The sequence below is a fragment of the Lycorma delicatula genome, chromosome 1 (genome assembly GCF_047948215.1).
Source record: "Lycorma delicatula isolate Av1 chromosome 1, ASM4794821v1, whole genome shotgun sequence".
NCBI classification, from domain to species: domain Eukaryota; kingdom Metazoa; phylum Arthropoda; class Insecta; order Hemiptera; family Fulgoridae; genus Lycorma; species Lycorma delicatula.
The window spans coordinates 272,843,283-272,865,094 of NC_134455.1; the positions used below are offsets into that span (position 1 = coordinate 272,843,283).

The 21,812-nt window shown below is 31.7% G+C and overlaps 1 protein-coding gene across 12 annotated transcripts in view; it reads right to left on the minus strand.

The window, feature by feature from the left end:
• Positions 1 to 1,923: 1,923 nt before the first annotated feature.
• Positions 1,924 to 21,812, minus strand: part of l(2)10685 (5-methylcytosine rRNA methyltransferase l(2)10685) — a 103,608-nt gene continuing 83,719 nt past the window's right edge. For all 12 annotated transcript variants that reach the window (XM_075377890.1, XM_075377840.1, XM_075377850.1 and 9 more), the window contains 3 exons: positions 18,308 to 18,432; positions 13,804 to 13,941; positions 1,924 to 2,178 (listed from right to left, as the gene is read on the minus strand). In XM_075377890.1, coding sequence (XP_075234005.1) covers positions 2,034 to 2,178; positions 13,804 to 13,941; positions 18,308 to 18,432 — 408 coding nt within the window. In that variant the 3' untranslated portion in view covers positions 1,924 to 2,033. The remainder of the gene's footprint in view (positions 2,179 to 13,803; positions 13,942 to 18,307; positions 18,433 to 21,812) is intronic.

Consider the following 21,812-nt stretch of genomic DNA (forward strand, 5'->3'; position numbering starts at 1 on the left):
TCCATATTGGTATGGAAGGTTGCTTTGTCACTGAATCCAATTTTATTAAGATAATTTTCTTCAGTCTCAATTTTGTTTAACATATTTACAAAAACTCGGTTCGTTTTTCTTTATCAGCTTCACTCAGAGCTTGTATCAGTTATAATTTGGAATACCTTCCAGACTGTAACTCTATGAATATTCAATTCTAAGCTGGCATGTGCCATTGATTTACAGCTTCAGAAACTGAAGATCTACCCTATCTAATGCACAACCTGTTTCAGTGAAACCATGCAAAAACAGACTGTCTTTGGGATGGTTGCTTGCAGTATTCAGTCATGAATTATCTCCAACCAGTAATAGCCAATTTGGATTCATGAAACCATAAACACTGAGCACACTCTACACCAGTAATGACTCCATGATGACAAATGAAATTACTAATTCACGCATGCCACCTAGTGAGAATGTTGGGAACTAACAGTGTTAGGCGTATGTACTGTATTTAGTGATGTATCACACAATTTTGTAGGTTATTTACTTTTTTCATTATTAAATGTTACTTTTGTATAACTAATTTAGAAATATTCTGTATTTATAATACATTAAACACATTTCTTAATGTGACTTCCAACTTAAATTAACAGCAATTACAATATAAAGGTATTTTATTTCTTTTACTTATTCTAATGTAGGACAATCACAGTTTGAATTATGAAAATCTACACTATGGTACTTCAGGAGAGATACAATGATCTACTTCAGATGAGATGTAATGATGTATGATCCACTTAGAGTTAAAAAATACATATTTAGTTTCTGGACTAATTATTATGAAATTATTAGTAAACCAGATTCTCAGTAGTTTAATAACATTTTGCATATTACTTCTTAAATCTCAGATCGTTTTTACCTTGCAACTTAAAAGGCAATGTCATCTGCAAATGCACTTACATTGGCTTTAAATTTGCCATTGCATATTTTGTTTATATACAGTAGAAACAATGGACCTAACAGAACAGATTCCTGTAATAACTTTGCTTCTTCATAATTTTCTTATCTACTGTAATTCATTGTGTGGAGCCGGAGAGAAAACAGGTAAACCAGTTATGTGTGATGCCTCTTACTCCTGCATTATACAGCATATCTAATATAATTGTATGGTCTACAGTATCAAAGGCTTTCATCACGTCAACAATTAGTCCAGCACAGTATTCTCCTTTGTTGATTTCATCATATATTTGCTCTGTAAGACTAAACTCAGTAACTCCTTCTGTATTCTTATTTGCACGGAATAAAACTCATTTTCGCTAAAGTTGGGAGTAATTTCTTTTAAGAAATTAACTAGGCATGTTAAAAGAATTATGTTAAAAATTTATACATTTTATTAGTCATTTAATAAAGTTATTGTACTTTAAACCTAAAAACACGTATTTTCATGATAGAAGTTTTCTGCTTTTACATTGAATATTATGAAAACTACGTGAGATACACTTCTGGAACTTGTTTTATTCAATTTTTCAGCTCAAATAACATTTGAAACAATCAAGTTTACTACTTATATGTATATATATATATATATATAAAATGTCTTAAAAATTTCAGTATGACCTCATTTTACGAGAGGAACTGAAATCCGGCTGAAATTTGATAACAAAGCATTTTCAAGCATATGTTTGTATAAACCTTAAAGCTTTAGAATCAGTTTCCAAATTATTTCACTTAACTTCTGAATCACTCTGTATAAAATAGATGAAAGAATTTAATATACGTAATTACTGTCATACACTAAGGTTAAAAAATTACCGTCCACAAAACCTTATTAACCTTTACATTAACCTTTCATATTCACTTATTATTGGTGTAGAATTTATCATGAGATATGATTGAAAAAAGGTACAAAATGTGATGATACAAGTAAATTTATGAAAAACACAATTCAACAGATTACACATTTTATTTAAAAAAAACTTATAACTTACTTATAACTGTTACTTAGAATTCAATAAAACTACTCAATTTTAAATTTCACATTGAATTTATTAAATAATAATCTATTCTATTCGAACAAATTTGCAGAAGTACAGTGGACCAAAATTTGCAGGTAGATATGGAATTACAATGTGTCCATACTTCATGCCAAATGTTTCACCAAATCTGTAGAAAAGTTTAGCTGGTTCCAAGGCATTCTTCAAGTCCCTGTTAAAGTCATTAAAAAATTAGTTTCTTAGACAATTACACAGTTAAGATTTAATTTGATTATTAATTAAAAATATTATAAAAATGTAAATATAGTAGTATTCATTATTCTTGTTTGGTTGCCAAAAAGTCCTAGATCTGCTAATGAACCAATTTTGTAGGGATTTTACCAGCTGAGCGCTTTTTCCACAAATGGAAGTGGAAGAGAAGGTTATATCTGGTTGTTATGATGAGATATAATGATGGTGAACACAATTTCATTGTTTTATTATATTACATAACCAATACTCTAGGTCTAGGTACTATAGAAGTAAATTGTAAATTATTGGTAGATTGAGAATAAGTTGGAGAGCAGTAATTATCAACTCAACGACCAGAAAAGATAATCCCATTTGTGTGACTACAATGCATGCATCTAGATGGAGCTACCAAAGAACAGCAAATAAAGAATCCACCATCCACCACCCAGTGGCTAATGTAACATACAACACTGGTGTTTCAAAATGAATATTGGGGTTTTAAAAATATGTAATATTTTTCATATCAAATCAAACAGTTTTAGCTGTACACAAGCTCATAAACTGTTTCCTGTACTTTCTGCTTGAAAGCATTTATAGCAAAGATGGCGACCCCCCAACAGAAAGCATTGTGTTTTGCAATTTGCAAAGTGTGAATCTGTAATTACCGTTAAACATGCATTCCATTTGATCCCCCAGTAGTTATGATCAATTACTCCAGACTTGCTGATTAAAGTATGGGATGAACTCTCCTATTGGCTGGATGTGTGCCGTGTGGTACTCCCATTGAACACTTCTTACTGTTTTGAGTTGCTCTTTCATTTCATGTATAATTTATCAATGTACGTAAAACTTAATAAATATTACATAACTTTAAAAACCATGATATTCATTTTGAAACACAGCATTTTCTTATTCAATTTTGTACTTATTTTTGCAAAATATCACTTTCGAATTAATGCTATTTTTAAAGTTAACTTATATGGCAGTAGTGTTTCTATTTTTAGTTTTACGTTTAAGCTTTTTGAAATATTGTGCAGACTTTTGATGGAGGAAGTATGTTTGATTCAGGTGCATATATTGTCTGCCAGAAGAATTATGAATTTTTATGAGTATTGACAGTCCTTAAAAGATCATTTGGATAGTGAGAGCTAATGTTATATTAGATTTACAGTTAATAGTAAATAAATGTTGTTGTAAAAAAAGCAATGTTCTTGTTACTACAAATTTTTCGTAAGAGGATCTACCATTTCAGGAGAATTTCTTTCATGTATTGCTAGTTATACTTATTTAATGTGAGTGGGAACAAAAACAAACACACGTCAGTGTCCCACCAAACATCTCTGGTGGTGAGGGTGAATAAATAATTGTGAAAAGATAATGATCTAAATCAAATGATTGAACATCAAGACTTATACTACTCAGTTAACTGCTCTCATCAACTCCAATGACACAGTTTCTCAAAATTTTGAAGTACTTAGGATATGTTATTTACTACAAATCATTCAACACCAAAGTTATTAAAAATCACACCCCTGATGTTGCAAACTTAATCATCGTGTGCATCATAGGGTATAAACAATGTATGGTTCTATATCCTTATAGATCCATTCAATTTAGAACGTAAAGTGTTTTGAACATTCCTTCTGCTATGATATAACAATGTATTTAGAGATGAGGTTGCTGGAAAGTATGCTACAATAAACTCATTTATCATGGTAAGATGTACGTAGATAATGCTCACTATACAATGCTTATTCATGCTCATGTTAAGCACGGTAGCATGTACATAATCACAAATTACAATTAGTTTGCACACAAGTGTAGTTAAGTAAATAAATAGGTCTTTTAAGGGCTACCAGTTTTAAAATAGGTTGATTATTTTTAGCATGTGTACATACATTCGCGCACGCACGCGCACCCCCCACACACACACACGCACGCACACATATACACACACAACATTAATGAGAAAATCAGATGATCTGAATTTCCCAGAAAAAACACCAATCCTTCAAACCCAAATGTAAAAGCAGTGACACTAGTGCCAATTAGAAAAAAAGCCATATTCTATGGAAAGTATAGTAATGTTTCAGCTTTTCATCTGGAGTTTCTGGGTTAAAATCCAATCAGGCTTGGGGCTTTTCATACAGTACAAAATTTCTATAATACATTCCTTTGCATAAGGTCATGATTATGTAATAATTTATTCAACAAAAAAATACCTAAAAAAAATTATGCATGCAGTGTGACCATCCTGTTAAATACATTATTATTTAATCCTACAATTTTATTTTAATATAAAATTATATTATAAATATTACCTATATTGATATCCTCACCTCCATAGGGAAAGACACCCGTCTTGTGACAGCCCGGTTGCCACATCACCCCCTCTGTTTCTAGCCCTGATGGGCTTTACCAGAAGTTATCTCTTAGACCCTCTAAACCTGATAACATATCATATCAGTTTAGCCTCAGGATACTACCAATGCAAATGCCTTAGGAGATATTTCCATTAGTGTATTTACACATCTGACTTTATATGGCTTCTTCCAACCTTGACTACCTACTATAACTTATAACCCTCAACTATCATAACAGATTTGCAGAAATGTGATTCCCACATCTTCCTCTAACACCAAAGCTTCACACAAAAACTATTCCCATATCTAACTTCAATTAGACCATGTACTCAAATCATTATCTGGTCTTTTAAACATTAAAAATACTACTCTCATACCAACAAAACAAATATCGATTGCAACAATAATTTTTCCTACAATTCAATCTGCACAAATTCTCTTAATTTACCTAAATATCAAAAAACAAATTCATAAATTTGATAAAATTCTAATGAAAACATAACCTATCTCTCTCTGCTCTGGTCCACTTTTGAGAGCACGGTCAATGCCTACACTCTCACACCACAGCTCTATCATAGAGTTCTCATTCTAACAGCAAATACCTCAGCTAACTGCGGCTCAATGTCAAAGCATCTATCTTGGAAAGTAAGCACCCAGGTATCTACTCTATCTCATAACAGTATCAGAACCCCTCAGCTATCCTCTGCAGAGCTAAGAATCTCTGGAAGCCAACAATTATGTTCCATTCCATTTTGGTTTTCCAAATAACTTACAGATCAAAACTGGAATTGATCCTTGCAAGCTCTCTAACTACTTTGGTATCTTCAACTTTGTACCCAGGGCAGAAACATATGACATGCCACACATCATCAATGGTCCTACACTCTGAACACAAGCCTGAATTAGTCAAACCAAATCTAGCCAATTTACCATTACAGGCACCATGTCCAGAAAGAAATTGTGAAATATGCCAGTTTGGAGAAATCCACCTAGCAACCTGCATTCTTCTCACATAAGGAAAAAATGTCATGTGTAATTCAATATCACACCATCAAACAATTCAGTCCACCTGACCAGCCATTAATGTAAAAACCTTGATCATCTATTTCTTTTATGTGCCCAGAGGTAAGTTGGCCCACCTTCTTGACATAGGTAATTGGTGCCCAGTTGCAAGGATATCAATGGGCTTAATACCAGAAATAGCAAGGACTGCCTGTGAATAGACAATCCTTCAGGCACCAAACACAGTTAGCAATAGAAGACTGGGCTTTCAATAAAATGTTCAATAAAATAAATGTTATAACATTTATATCTCATTTGATAAACCCAGACAGGTACAGCATACACCATTATGGCTTTGCAAATTCCCTTAAGAAGAATATGCATGGTTATAAAATTAAGCTCCCAATCAGGATGAACTGCTCTCTGAATAGCAAAGAAAGCACCACAAGTCTTTTTGGCAGCACATTGAAGTGCTCCTTGAATCGAAGATTCTCATCAAACATAACACCTAATCCTTGTCATGAAATGATCCAGCAGATATAAATATGAACTCAGCATAACGAGTTATATCTAGTTAGTTTATAATGAATCATTCTGTCACTTCCGTTTACAAGTGCAATTATTGTTTTATGTGTACAACAATGTACTGTAAGCTATCACTTGCTTGGCGCTGTGGCATGCACAACAATTAAAAATCTTGTTAAGTCTTTATTACTGATGTTTAATAACATCATTAAATATCACTGTAATGCTTCACACCATTATTCAGTTCATCCGATGAAACCATACTGATCAACCATCAAAAAATTTCTAGAATTCAACAAATGATGATAAAGATTTCTCAAAAACCTTTCCAATAATTGGCATAACCATTAAAGGCCTACAATGAGCTCACGGTAAGGTCCTTATCACCACCTTTAAACAACAATTTAAGAACACCTTTTGTCCAACAAACATGGAAATCTATTAATCAGGGAAATTGAACAATGAGCATCTATTAAAAATTCTAGTAAAATTACCAACACAAGTTCTGACAAAACAGAGAAGGAGCTCCACCAGATTCCACTGAAACTGGGAGCTTTATTCCTATCAGAACTGCAAAGCACCTGACAAACCTCTGCCTCTGTGGTTTCCACAGATAAAATATCACAGTGAAAGCAGCAACTTTCTTTCAGACTCGCAGATGATTTGAGGTTTCATTAATAACAACATCATTTGGCAATAAATCATGCAACAGAATATTTAAAATCACAACTTTACTAGAAACAACACTCTGCTGAATTGAGAGAGCCAACAAAAGAACATTTTTTTACAGGGTTATGCTCTAGGACACAACACAACACTCCAAGAATCCTTATTTCCTTGCTGTCTAACAAGAGAATGCCAAGAATCCCTTTCAGATGTGCTGACAAAATGAAAATATTCCGAGACCTCTGCTTTTGACAGTCATCTATCAAAATTGCTTGTCACTCAGGATCGCTTGCCTGCTGACAGCTCTCCTTAGATGGTTCACGGACTGTTTTAACAAAGACAACTCTCTAGTTCACCAAGGGGCAATTCTCTCTCAACCCAAAAACGACAATGACAACAACAACAATAATAATAATAATAACTAATAATTTGCAGTGCTACTATAAATTAAAGTGTTAGATTAACTGATATTATTTACTTTAATTATCACAATATTTAGTTTTAAAATTTAGTTAAATGTTTTTGGTTTTGCTTTTAACTTCTGCCTGCATTTTGTCAGTCTTGTTATTTGGCTTTCTTAGTGGATGTAAGTCTATTTTATTTTTGATTTTCTAGAAACAGTTTTCTTCAAAATACTTTATTTTAATTTATTTACAACATATTGCACTCATCGAACACCACGTATGCATACCCCAACTGTTTTAAAATTTTTATTTTTAACCTTATTCGGTTAAAAATACTTCGTTTTCTCAGTTATTTTAGTGATTCATATTTTTAAGATAAATTATTGGTTTTTCTACTTTGATTTACTTGTTTATTTTTATTTTTTTTCACAAACAAAAAGTGCCAAGGAAAAGACCTTGTAATCTTTCAAAGTCTAGAAAAGTCAAAGCAGTGATGTCTGTGCGAGAAGATGAGTCAGGTCTTGCACAGCAACAGAGATTAGAAATAGATGCTGCAAGACATGTTGTCCAGCAATCTAGTGAAACAGTGGAAGAGTGTCAGGCATGCTTAGCTATTCATGCTGCTAGATGGGCTTCCCAGCACTCTAATGAAGCTGCAGAAGAGCATCAGGCACATATGGAGTTAGATGTAGCCAGGAATGACTCCCAGCATATGTTGCAAACTGTCAAGGAGCAGCAGGTTGCTGGCAGGTTCAGGCTAGGAGGATCAGAAGGAAAAAATTGATGAGAATGACTTTGGGAACCATTTAAAGTACTGGTATTAGGTATGATCCTATATTAGACACAATATTCACAAACTTCTTGATATCGATTACATGGATTGAACATATAGATCTAGATTTTGTAGAGCACAGAAGTGGGTGGGTGAATCTGTGAGCATTTTTTGTTCTAATGGTAAGATAATTCCTGTACTACAAGAGCCTCCTAAGTCTTTTAAGAATTTGCTGACTGAGGAGATACTCCAATCTAAAGATTTTCTTAACATCATCTTAAAATATAAAATATATTTTCTAATGACATCTTTCAGAGAATCTGGTCAAGTAGTTTCTCATAACTTTCCAACATTATTGAAGTTGTCGAAAAATGGATCTTCAGCAAATTCTTCACCAGAAAAAACTAATTCAGTCTTTTAAAACTGTAATGAATCAATTGCCTACCAATGACTAGAAGGTTGTTATTTGGGCTGACCACCATCCATTTGGTCAGCAAGAGTGCCGCTACAATGCTCCAACTACAGATGAAGTGGCAATCATCATAATAGGTAATGAGTTCGAGAGCTGAGTTACTGTCCCAAGGAAATGTTACAATACTCTGGTTAAAGTCACTGAAACTCATCACTACTATGACATTTTGCAACACAGCTTATCTTCTGGAAGGGCCAAGAAGGTTACCATTTTGGTATTTTCATGATTAAACCAATTTCCAATTATCATATTAACAAGATTTCCTTAGTGCTTTACCTTTTAATGGTTTGAGAAGATAAATTAAAACACCTTACTTCAGTACAAGAAACTTTTGAACCAGTTCATTGTTGACATGTAAACTAAATTAAAAGTGAGCAACTCCTTTACATTAAGCTGAATCAGAAAATGCTTAGAGCCAAGAGCTTTGTGCATTTAAGGGATGAGGAGGCTAACGATGGTGCTATCTCTACTAACCAAGTTATAATACTATCTTCAAGTTACGATCTTCAAATACGATCTTAGCCAAGTTATAATTCAAGCTTTGTTAGAATTCTACAGTACTTAAGTGAGAGGGCACAAGGCTGTTTGATCTATGTCAAACACTACAGCCACCCTGAGCTTTTAGTTATGATAATGTGTAACCCTATATGACATGAGATCATATAGTCACTTCCCCCTGATTAGAAAGCAATTGATAGACATGATAGTGTTTTACATTCTTTTTCCAAAAAGTAAAAATTTCTGTTGCTGTCATCATTAAGGGGGATATATTTGGTACTCAGGTGCTGAATGTACTGTGGAGTGGCAAAAGTACGGTTTACCTCCCAACCATGCACTCATCTGACTCTGTGATAAAATCCGCTCTCAGCAGATTGACAGTGTTATCAACACTGAAATTCTTCATCTTATTTTGTTCTTCAGGAATACATGCTTAAGCATATAGTTCATGGTCCGTAAATCATGGGTATTGCAACTCCATCAAAGGTGTTAATTATGTACACAAGGGTAATAGTCAAGTTGTATTCAACTTAGTGTGGGAAGCTGCACCAGAGAACATGAGGGACGAATTAACTATCTATCAATCTGAACACTAATTATGTAGTAACAAGGCTTCCTGGTGTATTTTTGGATTTTCAGAGCATCAGAGAGATTCACAGTCACTCATCTCTCACTCCATGTTGAGAATGGTCAGAGGGTATATTTCACTGAAAGTAATAGCCAAGAAATGACACAGAATCCTATGACAACCACCACACTGACTGTGTAATACATCACAGAATACATTACAGAGTAATGTATTACCCTGATGGTTTGAGTTGTGTATATACCGTCCACCCAGCGAATCTTTTTATTTTTATTTAACGTAATACAAAGGCTAATAGATTGCTTCATAAAATAACCTTATTGACATTCAATAAATTTTTCATCTTAAATTAATTACTACTAATTAAACTATATAAAACTAAATTAAACTAAGAATACATACTGCTATGGCTAGAATACATACATTTGCTATGGCTAGTGTGTGATTGTTGACATTACTTTACAACATGAGATAAACTATCATTAAATGTATCAATAGTTGAAATAAATCTATTAACAAGAGATGAAACCCTTAAGAGATAAGACATAGAATGATGAACTGTACTAGTTCTTGGAATATCAAAAAACATATTGTTTAGCAGCGTTGGAAGCTTCACCAAGTGGTTTATAAATTTATAAAAAATATGTCCGTTGTATATGTCATACACCTATGTCTGTTGGAATAGATTCCAGATAACAGATCCATATTCCAATCTGCTCCATAAAAAGCTTAAAATAACTTTATTACAGGGATAATATATGTAGATAGTTTTGTACTCCTAATTACAAAGTCAAGAAATTTATTGACACTACTGATTAAGGAGTCAATCTGTTGTGAATAAGTCAATGTAGTGTCCAGTAATATTCCAAGGTCTTTTTATCATAAACATTCTTACAAGATTTGTATCATTTATAGAGTAATTGTAGATCTGAGAGTTCAATTTCCTGATGAATATTATGTATCTGCATTTCTTAATACTTTAAATTTAAGACCATTTTTATGACTCCACCTTAAAATCATATCAAGATCCTGCAGGAACAGACTGCAATCATCATTAGAAAGGATCAAGTGATAAATTTTAATATCATCCCCATACATCAAACATCTTGAATATCTGAGGCAGCTAGGGATGTCATTGATTAATAATAAAAATAAAAGAGGTTACTTCCTTAGGGAAATCCGAAGTATTACAAAACAAATATTTGACCTATAGCCTCCAAATAATAAAAAATTTCTATGATGTCTCAAGTAAGTACCGAAAAATTCTATTAATGTGGAGTCCAAAATAATTCCTTTTTTTAAATAATAATAAGTGGTCAACACAGTCAAATTTTGAATGTTATTGCCTTCATTTGCTCCTCTATAAAGTGCAAGGAACAACTTCTTTCAAACAACTGAGGAGAGTCAACAACCACATTTATGGCACCTACAGAGAAATATGTGAAGCTCTTGGGCTACTTGAAAGTGGCAATAATCTGTTTGCTGTCAACACATATGGGTTTTCAATCCTTTAGCATTGTGGGAGACTTTCAATGATGACAGCTGAAAACATTTTACACTGTCATCAACTAGATATACCAGACCTTATTTTCAATGACCTTACATACATCGAGGCATTGGTAGACATTTAAAAGTTGATGAAATCAATGTGAGGAAGGAACTTGAGTTCATCTTGCCTATGGCCTCCACAAGTTGCTGCTTGAGTAAACTATGAAAGTCTCAAGGAGATGTCATACAAAATTTATGACCTTCAAAACCAATTTTAATGAAATCTTATCACTTTTACTTGAACAAAAATTTTTCTTTGACACTGTCATGCAAGGAATTAATTGGGGGGAAAGGAGCAATTCTTTTCTTAGGTGGAACAGGAAATACTTTCCTCATCAACCTTTTACTGGCTTATCTGAGAAAAGAAAGTAACATCATTCTTGTGGTCATCTTCAGGCATTGCGTCCATTCTTCTATGTGGAAGAACAGTACAGCTTTAAACTACAATACAGCTTTAAAGCTCCTCTCAATTTGACCATATAAACAATAAGCAGTTTAATATTAACAAAATCTCTGACTGGGATGAATGTGTGATTTCATGTAAAAATGCCTTAATCTTATTCTTTACGATATTATAAATAGCAATGACTTTGTGGGGAGGTTACTTGTTTTCCTGGCTAGTAATATTCAGAAAATCTTGCCAGTCATTCAGAGGAGGTAAACTAGAAGATGAAATCAGTATAAGTCTCACTGATCAGTGCAAGTCTGTCTTATGGAGTCACATTAAGCATTTTTGATTCACACAGAACATGAGAGTTCATCTCACCTCCATAATGACCTCAATGGTAGTCAGTTTTTTCTGATTTGTTAAAGATCGGTGAAGGAACCATTAGTACAAACAACGAGCAGAGAATTGTCTTTCCACATAAATTTGGAAAACTGATCGTCTCTACTGATGAGCTAATATAGAATGTGTTTCTCGATTTGGCTGAGAACTAGTAAAATGTAGATTGACTGAACAACAGAGCTATTCTTGCTTTAAAAAATGATAGTCAACAAACTCAACTTAAAAATTCTTAATTTCATCCCTAGACCAAACTTGAATCTCTACTCTAGATCTGTCAATTTATTCTGTTCTCAAAGAGGAGCAAGCAATGCATTACCCAGTTGAGTTTCTCAACACCTTGTAACTACTTGGAGTTCCACCCCACAAAGTTGATCTTAAAGAGGGGGTCCCAGTAATACTGCTTAGAAACTGTGAGATACTGAGGCTATGTAATGGCACTAGGCTGTTGGTCAAGTCATTAAACCAAAATACCAACAGGCTACCATTTTAATTGAGTGAGATAAAGGAGAGGAAGTTTTTACCCCCACAATTCATATCATTCTTTTAGACTTGCTCTTCACTTTCAAGCACCCTCAGTTTCCACTTAAAAGTTGCATTTTCAATAACAATAATTAAGTCAAGGGCAGATACTTCAAATGGCTGGTCTCCATTTGGAGATTCAATGTTTCTTGCATGGAAACATATATGTGGCTTGCTCCAAAATCTCCTGTGGAAATAATTTATGTATATACACCCAGAGAGAAAAGATTAAATATTGTATGTAAGTCCATTCATTTTTACAAACTGTTCCAAAAAAAAATATATATAAAAAAAGTTAAAAACATAAAATTAAAAAAAAAAAACAAAAAAAAAAATAAAATGACAAACGAAGTATGGTCTTCATGATGTATGTCAGGTATACGCTAACAACTGTACAAAGTACTTTTTTATCCATATGAAACACAGGTAACTAACTATAACAACTAGTTTTAAGAAACAGACTAATTTTTAAAATGGGGACCAGCTATTCTGTAACTGGATACTTTTCAGATCACTCAAAATTCCAAGTCCTGTGCTGATCAAACTGTTGCTCTGAAGAAGCTATAATAAATTTTATAGATATAACTGATAGCTTTTATAAATTGAACAGACTTTAATTGTTACTTATTTGTATTAATCTCACACGTATAAGGATAAAGAACACAGTGTGGACCAGGAGGCAGAGCTCCCTGGCTAGTCAGGATGGGCAAGTGATGTGAGCCCTGACTGGCTAGTATAATAAAAATATTATTATTCAAATATTTTACATTTTTAATATTCATCAGGCTATTATCAAGCCTGATGATGATCTAAGGCCAGAAAAACATACCTAATAACTGAATCTTGTTCAATTACTGGGTGGTAACTAAGTTATTAGTATTAATGTAAAAATTTCATTCTTTTATCAATTAAGAGAATAAAACTTACACAAAAAGACGAAGATTTAGAAATTAGAAAAAAAGGCAATTATAAATTTAAGTTTGTGTAGGTAAACACAATGAATTTACAATGAATTCAAAAATTCATTGTAAACAAATGTTTCTTAATATTCCATATTCCTCTTATCTCTATATTGGTATTAACATGAATAATAAACGCTGAACTACATTAAATATTATTAGTAATTTAACATATTAGTAATATAACTTAATCATAATACAAATAAGGTCAGGCAATAAATATTGAGAGTAAGATTATTTAGTCTTGTATATAAAATGTATTAAATACATAATATATGCAATATTATGTATATAAACTAAAGGATACTTGATACTGTTCAGAAGGAATATATTATCTTTCAATGATGGAAAAAGTAAATCTATTAACATTAAGAAGGCTGGATAACAAAAAATTATAAAATGAATCATGATGTTAGTTACAAATATTCTGCATACATTGCTGCTAATCACTTATTTAGGAGTTAAAGTGTTAAGGGAATTTATTTCCAACAATCAAAAACTTACTTAATAACAAATCTATGGTTAGATTCTTCCCAAATTCGTCGGAGAGCCATTTGTACAACACCATCATTTTGAATAGGAGAGAGAGAGCATGTTGAGTACACAACTGTTCCTCCAACTGTTATGAGCTTTAATGCATTACTGTTGAGAAAAAGACAAAAATATATATAAATTAACAGCAAGAAATAAAAATTACATGAAATGAATGAATTAGTCAACAAATAATCAGAACAGATGTAGCATATATATTTCATTTTCCATAGGAAAATTATTAATTAATCAAGACTAACATTTTTATAAATTAGCTTTGAAACTGGCATTTAATAATACAACACGTAGAAAACATATAGAATTGAAAAATTTACTTTAAATAAAGTACTCTTTCAAATTTTTTTTGTTGAGATATTTATAAGTTTTAAGTGTATGCTCCTTCAGCGAAATGACAAATTTCTGTTTATAATTTCATCCCACATCATACATGTCAAGTCACTACCTATAACTGCAACTGCTTTTATTACTGCACCCATATAGCTCACCAGATTTAGTGGATTGGGAACATAAACTTATCTTTAATCTATACTCCTCAGAGCAGTCTATAAAAATTAAATCAGCTTAAGGAAATGCTCTGATTACAAGATACTCAATACAAATAATCACTATTTGATGACATTACACAATAACCTAATGACTGAAATGAGGGATGTCCCATGTTGAATGATTTAATTGCTGGCCATAGCTTAAAAGAGAGGCTTTATAATAATCTTTTTTAAATTTTCTAAAGATAATAACTTGATGGTGACAGATAAAACCAGAAACAGCCATGACCACAATCTGCGCCTGCTAGTGAATTTGTGTATTCAAGAGTTATACAACTAGTACTTATTAAACACTACAAAGATAATATTTTTTATTCATAAGTTATAACTGAAGGGTTTTATGTGATTATATGAATGCTCTGTGTTATAATGATAACAGTAACAGTAATGTATTACCATAATGATCAACCAGTGATCCATTAGTAGGAAATACACACATACCGTGTGGAAATATTATAAACTTCAATATTACAAAACAGGTTTGGGATATTTTATATATTTATCAGAAATAAAACTAATTTTGAACTTAATCCAATCAAATCAATGAATAACATCTTGGTGATGCAGAACTCCAACAAGTAGTCTCTTGTGCTAACCTGAGTAGATTATTAAATTAAGTAAATCTACTTTTTAATACCATGCAACAGAAATTTTGAATGAAACAAAAATTTTAATGAAATCTGAAAAATAATATTTTTATTTAAGTTGAGATTATGAGACCTACCTTTTCCTGTCACTCCAACTATTAGGCCTATTGTTCAGCCATCAGATAGGAACAATCTACAAGATCCTAGACAGATCATTGGTATCCCAAACTACATTGCTAGTGTATTCTTAGAATAAAAAAGCACTTTTTATAGGTCTGATATCCTCAACAAGGACTTTTTCCCATGTGTATTAGTTTAATTCATATTATTTAGTTTGAGCACTGAGTTTATACATTGAAGTAAATCGATTCAAGTATTTTTAAAAGGTTGCTGAAAAAAGTATAGGCTAAAAAAGTTGCATCATAAAGAAATAGCATTCAATTTGTATACATTTAATTAAACAGATATCATTAAAATGGATTTTCACAAATTTTCAGTATCATTACTACCAATCTGAATGAGTTGCACAATGTGGTATGCATTTTAGTGAATTATTAAAATTTGTTAAATATCTTAACATACATGATATTTCGTTTGTCTCAAAAACATTGTTGGTATTTCAGTCAATGTTAAAGTATTAGACTGTGTTAATAAGCTAATATAATCTGTAAAAAAAAAGCTAAAGTACTCCTATAGTATTGATAATAAGCATAGATTAAGAAGAGATGTTTCATCCTAGGTTATGAATTAGTGTCATACCTTTTGCATATTGGGAACAAATATATTCAATAATACCCAAATGATAAGGTGATGTAGAAATACCAAATGTTAGGTACACATTTTTGCAAATTATTTTTTTACATCAAACACCCATGCATTTTGCATTGAAAACAATGAACTGTAGAATGACCATAGCAAACCTGAATTTCTAGTCACATGTACATTGTGTATTTGTAATGAGAGGAGGAATCTTTTCAATCTACACAATTGTTTTATCTCAGTAATTTTACCACCTACTTTCCGAGTTTACAAAAATGGGTGACAAGTCACTAAATCTTAAATTTCAATAATAACATTATTAATTTTGCAAAAGTGAAAATCACTTTTGAAAAACAGGCAAAAACTTAATATCTCAACTACAATTTAATTTTCAATAACAAAAAAATAAAAATATGAAGTAAAATAAATAATTTCTTAACTATACAATGATTTTTTAGTCGATTAAAAAATAACATGATCACAACATAAAAAAAATACGTAAAAAAAATATAATAATCTGTTTTTGAACAGAGATTTATATATAATACTTTGCACAATCTCAAATCATGTAAAAATAAATACATTAAAAAATTTCATATTAAAAAATGGTTTTCAATAGCAGAATTATCCAACTGGACAAATAAAGTGACTCGATGAAATCTTAAAATTTTTTCAGCATTACAAATAATAAAATAAAGGCAGAAATGCGTAAGACAATAAATACATGTTTTACAGTAATTTCATAAATTTTGACGTTTACTATCAAGGACGCATTTTTATCATATTAGGTAAATAATATATTACACTTAATAGTATAATACACAGTATTATAAATCATAAATTATTCAGCGCATTTCAGGTGTTAACAAAATAGTAACAAATCAATGTACTTACATAAATGTTTTATTGTTGAACACAGATGAACACATTGTTGTTTATTGTTGAACACATTTCAAACAGTTTTGTTTACAACACCTATTAACTTCAAACAAGTTCCACATAGTACTTTTTTGTGGCACGTAAAATGTCTATACAATATTAAATTTCACACCATACATTTAGAAGAATATCTGTAGTTATTCTATTAATTACATCTTCAATTCTTCTTTTTAGTTATTATGTTAACAACCTTTATTGTGTAAACCCTGTCTTTGACGAACCCCAAAAGAAAGAAATTGAGTGGCATAATGTCAGGGGATCAAGGTGGCCTAGGAATTGGTCCATCACAGCCAATCCAATGTTGAGGAAATTTTTCATGTAAGTAGTCCCTGACATGTAAACCTCAGTGTTGTGGTACACCATTTGTGGAAGTAAATATTGGGTTTCCAATGTTCAATTTGTGGTACTTCATACTCTTGTAACATGTATCGATAATTAGTGCTAGTAGTCATTGGCTCAGTAAAGCAGAATGCTTCAACTTCATAAGCAGTCAACAACAAACATTTTCATGCTGTTTAACAAACACAACGTGTTTGTTAAACAGCATGAGGGTTCTTACTACCTTAAATACAACAATTAGGATGGTTAACGTGACCAGGAAGGTAACTTCATCAGAGAAAATTACTTTTTCTAAAAATGCATTATCAAATAAATGTATTATTTTTCACTTTATTAAGAATGTCCACAACAAAACTGTAACAGCATAGTTTATTGTTATCTTCTGTTACATGCACTGACTGAATTTTGTATGCATGAAGTTTTAGGTGCTTGTGTAGAACCTTCACAATTGTTGACTGTGGTATTTCCACGGTATTTGACTGATTTATCTGGGTTTCTTTGAAAAGTTTCTCTTACTTGATCTACAAACATTAAACAGTGGCAAACATTAAGCAGACTTGTGAACAGAATAATGGTTATTAAACTATATATAAAAAATCTTCGATCACTGTGCAATGCATAATAAATTAGTTCTCTTTTGTAATTTAATAAAATAACAACAAAAAAACAACAGATAAATACATAATACAGACAAAAGAGATGTGGAACTTCCATCCTGTTTGTTACATACTGACACACTAAAGACAACTGCAGTTATGGCAGAGGGTATGGTAGTGAGACATTCATTGATTACCATATCAAACAACTGGTATTTAATAGCAAAATCTTATAATCAAAATTATAACTAAAATATTTTCTTTTGGCACTTATAACGTTTATCAAGTCAAACAGCAAGGCACATACATCTATATAATGAAATACAATCAATTTCAAGTTTTTTGGCACTTTCATTATTTTCCATTTTCAGTCTTCAATTATTGCAAACCTTATGACTTACAACAATCATAATATTAGAAATCATATTTATTTGGATTATTTTATTGATGAAGTGCATCATGTATGGGATTCATATGTTGTCCTGTAATGTTTTCAATTATTAATTAAAATTAATTATTAATTTTATCAAATATTGTTTAGATAAATCACTAAATCGTAAAGTTGTAAATTATTTTCTATGTAATTACATTTTTATAGATAGTTAAACAAAATAAAGAGAAACTAATCTATTGTAGTACTACACACATAAGACTGACAATTAAAATATAATTTAATATAATTAAAACTTACCTCAGTAAATCTGCTTGTAATTCAGGCAACCGGAAACGTTCCTTCAATCTAGTTTTTTTAAATATATTGTTGTCATTCTTATTAACCGAGAGTCTGTCATTAGTACAAGGTACATCAACTAATATCTGTAACATTTAAAATTAATACACAGAAAACATGGTCAACAATGATTTTGTTACATGATCAATATTTGATGAATCTTATGTATTTTTAGATGCTAATTCCAAATATGAACTCAAAATTTCCCTATTGGAATCAGAGTTTTTGTAAATGCCCTTTTTATTTTCCAGCTAGCACATGTGCATGAAAAATGCAAGTACAATATATTATTTATTTATTTTATTTGATGAAGCAGTTAAGCTGCTAAATAAACTATAATTAATTTCAGTTGATAGATAGCCATTAAAAATAAGTATTATTATTTACACAGTAATTAAAACAATGGCAAATGAATATACATAGGGTTCATGTCATATTTTTTCTAAATCTAATTATAACACCCACTAGGCACATGGTATTAATCACATACTGCACAGCATATATAAATTTTGTTTTGGTGACTCAGTGCTGGGGTGGTAATACTGCATCAGTCAAGTGCAAGCTCTCATGTGTATAAAATTTAGTAGTGCAGCTGCTTTTCCTACCAACTAGTGATTTTATTTTTCCCTGTAAAATCAGTGTATAAACTACATTAAGATGTGCATAACCTTATGAACTTTTTAATAAAAATGCCATGCAGTTACTTAATCATCCAGACAGTTTCTGCTACATTTGTAGTGAGGTAGCATTAAAGCCACTGATAAAAAATCATATTAATTGTATTTTGGGTGTAAAGTGGGTGGTTAGAACAGGTTCCTGGGCTTCTTGTATTTGCTGAAATTTATGAGTACACTGTTGACTGGTTGATTGACTTGAATATTGTCATTGCAATTCCAGTGGTTTGGAAAGAACTCTAGGATCATTTCACAGACTGCTATTTTTGTATAACAAAAATAACAGCTAAGACTAGACATAAACACCATGATATTCCCTCTGCTATAAGACCAGTGCCTCACAATCCACAGCTTCAAATTCTAATACCACCAAAAACATAATATTTAGATGAAGATGAAGCTGTTGATGATGAAGGTTGTGGAGATTTATCAGATGATGAACAAAGGAGAGACCCAGATACTTTAGAAGATATAAATAAAAAATCACTTTTAATTAATCAATCAGAATTAAATGATCTCATTCATGATCTAAATTTACCCAAGAATCAATCAGAAATTCTAGCATCACAACTGAAATCTTTTACAACGCAATATTAAAAGTAGTGTGAATTTGAACATTTCTTCTTCTAGCGTGAGGATTTAGTTTTTAATGATGTGGAATCTTTACTAGAAGCTTTCGGACACATGCACTATCCTGATAATTGGCATACTTTTATAGATTTCTCAAAGCATAATTTGAAAGCAGTCCTTCTTCATGTTGAAAATAATATCCCATCAATCCCTTGTGTTGGAAATGATTCAGTATGAGAAACACTTTTGGTATATTTGTAGAGACCTAAAAGTGATAGCACTGTTACTTGGTTTACAATATAGATATACTAAATTTTGTTGCTTTTTGTCTGAGTAGGACAACATATAGAAAGAATTATAATGTTAAAAGAGAGAAGGTCAAAAAAAATAAACACTGATAGTTGGAAAGAAGAACATTGTGAGTCTATCACTAGTAAAACCTGAAGAAGTTTACCTTCCACCACTACACATTAAGTTAGGTTTAATGAAAATTGTTATTAAAGAAATGGATCATGATGGGACTGGATTTCACTTTCTAAAAAACAAGTTCCCTAACATAAGTGATTCTAAGAAAAAGCAAGGTGTATTTGTTAGACTGCAGAAAATAAAAATAATGAATGCTATTTGAATGACTGAGGTTGCTGCATAGAAATTTTTTAAAAAGATTGTAAATAACTTCCTTGTAAAGGAATAAGACAGAAACTGCAAAGAACTTATATCTGAGCTTCTTAAAAACTATAAAGTAATTTGATGTCACTACAGATCCTCTTCTTACATTCTCATCTGGATTTTTTCCCTACCAATCTTTGAGCTGTAAGTGACGAACATGGAGAACACTTTCAACAGGAAATATCCACCTTGGAAAAACACTGCCAGGAAAAATAGAACACAAGAATGCTGGAATCTCAAGACTGATGTACCTACAGCAAACTACAACAGAAAATCTAAAAGAAGCAAATTTTAGGCATATAGAAATTGCATGTGTAATATTGTTATACTTCCATCACAATGATTTTTTCTTAAAACAAAAAATGGTAATACAAAAAAAAAACACTATGCCTGATAGAAAGAAACCACTTATATATTTGAAATGAGTTTCAAAAATACTATAAGGTTCAGCTATTAACATTCTTGTAATAAAAAAATTTATTGTTAGATGGACAAGTAAACATTTGTAACAAATTAAAATACATATAATCAGATTTGGCAAAAATCTTAAATAATTCAATTTAATAATTAAAAAGGAGTTAATTATATTGTTTCTATTATAAGCATAACAGGGCATAATGTTTAGGATCAGACTTTGTAACTTTTCTCCAAAATAATAACTTTAACAAAAGTCAGATTGAGCCTCCATGAGATGTGCCTGGATATATCAAATATAGCTGAACAAATAGCAGAAATTTGTCCATTGAACTGAATCTTGACAAACATTAGAACTTCATTTACCATCAAATTACAGCTCACTATCAATCACTAGATCACATCTAGAGTTGTAACTTGGGACCTAGTCCCACCATAGGTGATCCCTTGACAGTCAACCATGAAAGGTCTTTTAAGAAATACTCCACTAGCTGAACCAAGCAACATCAGACTGCAGAGAGGGCAGCATTCAGATATGGTGGGCTGCCACTTGGAAGATAACATGCAATTGGAAGCATTGGAATGCCCCAACACTACACACACAAACAAGAAAAATACAAAGTCCAAAATCAAACCAAAGCAAATCACTGACATTTTCACACACAATGTAAACTCCCTCATGCAGACTGGTAAACTAAAAATAATAACTGGCCTAATGGGCCAACACAAAATTCTCATCATAGGTCTGCAGGAAATAAGAAACACCAACCAGGATGCCATGGAATCTTAAGGATATAGGCTCTATAAAGGTATACCTGGGTAGAAAGTGATGAAAAATGCCCACAGTTTGGAACAGGTTTTTTAGTCAGCCTCAAAAAAATGAACTCTATACAGGAATTAAGTCACAATCCCCAGGAATCTCAACACTCACCCTGAAAGAATCTAATAAAATCTATACTATATTAAACACCCATGCACCCATTAATAATAAAAATAATTCACCAAAAGACCATAAAGAAAGAGAAAAGTTCTGGGATCTACTCAACCTGACTATAAATAACATCTCCAAAAACCATGTTTAATAATTAATCATAGACTTCAATGCTCAACTAGGCAGAGAAAGAAGACACTGGGATATC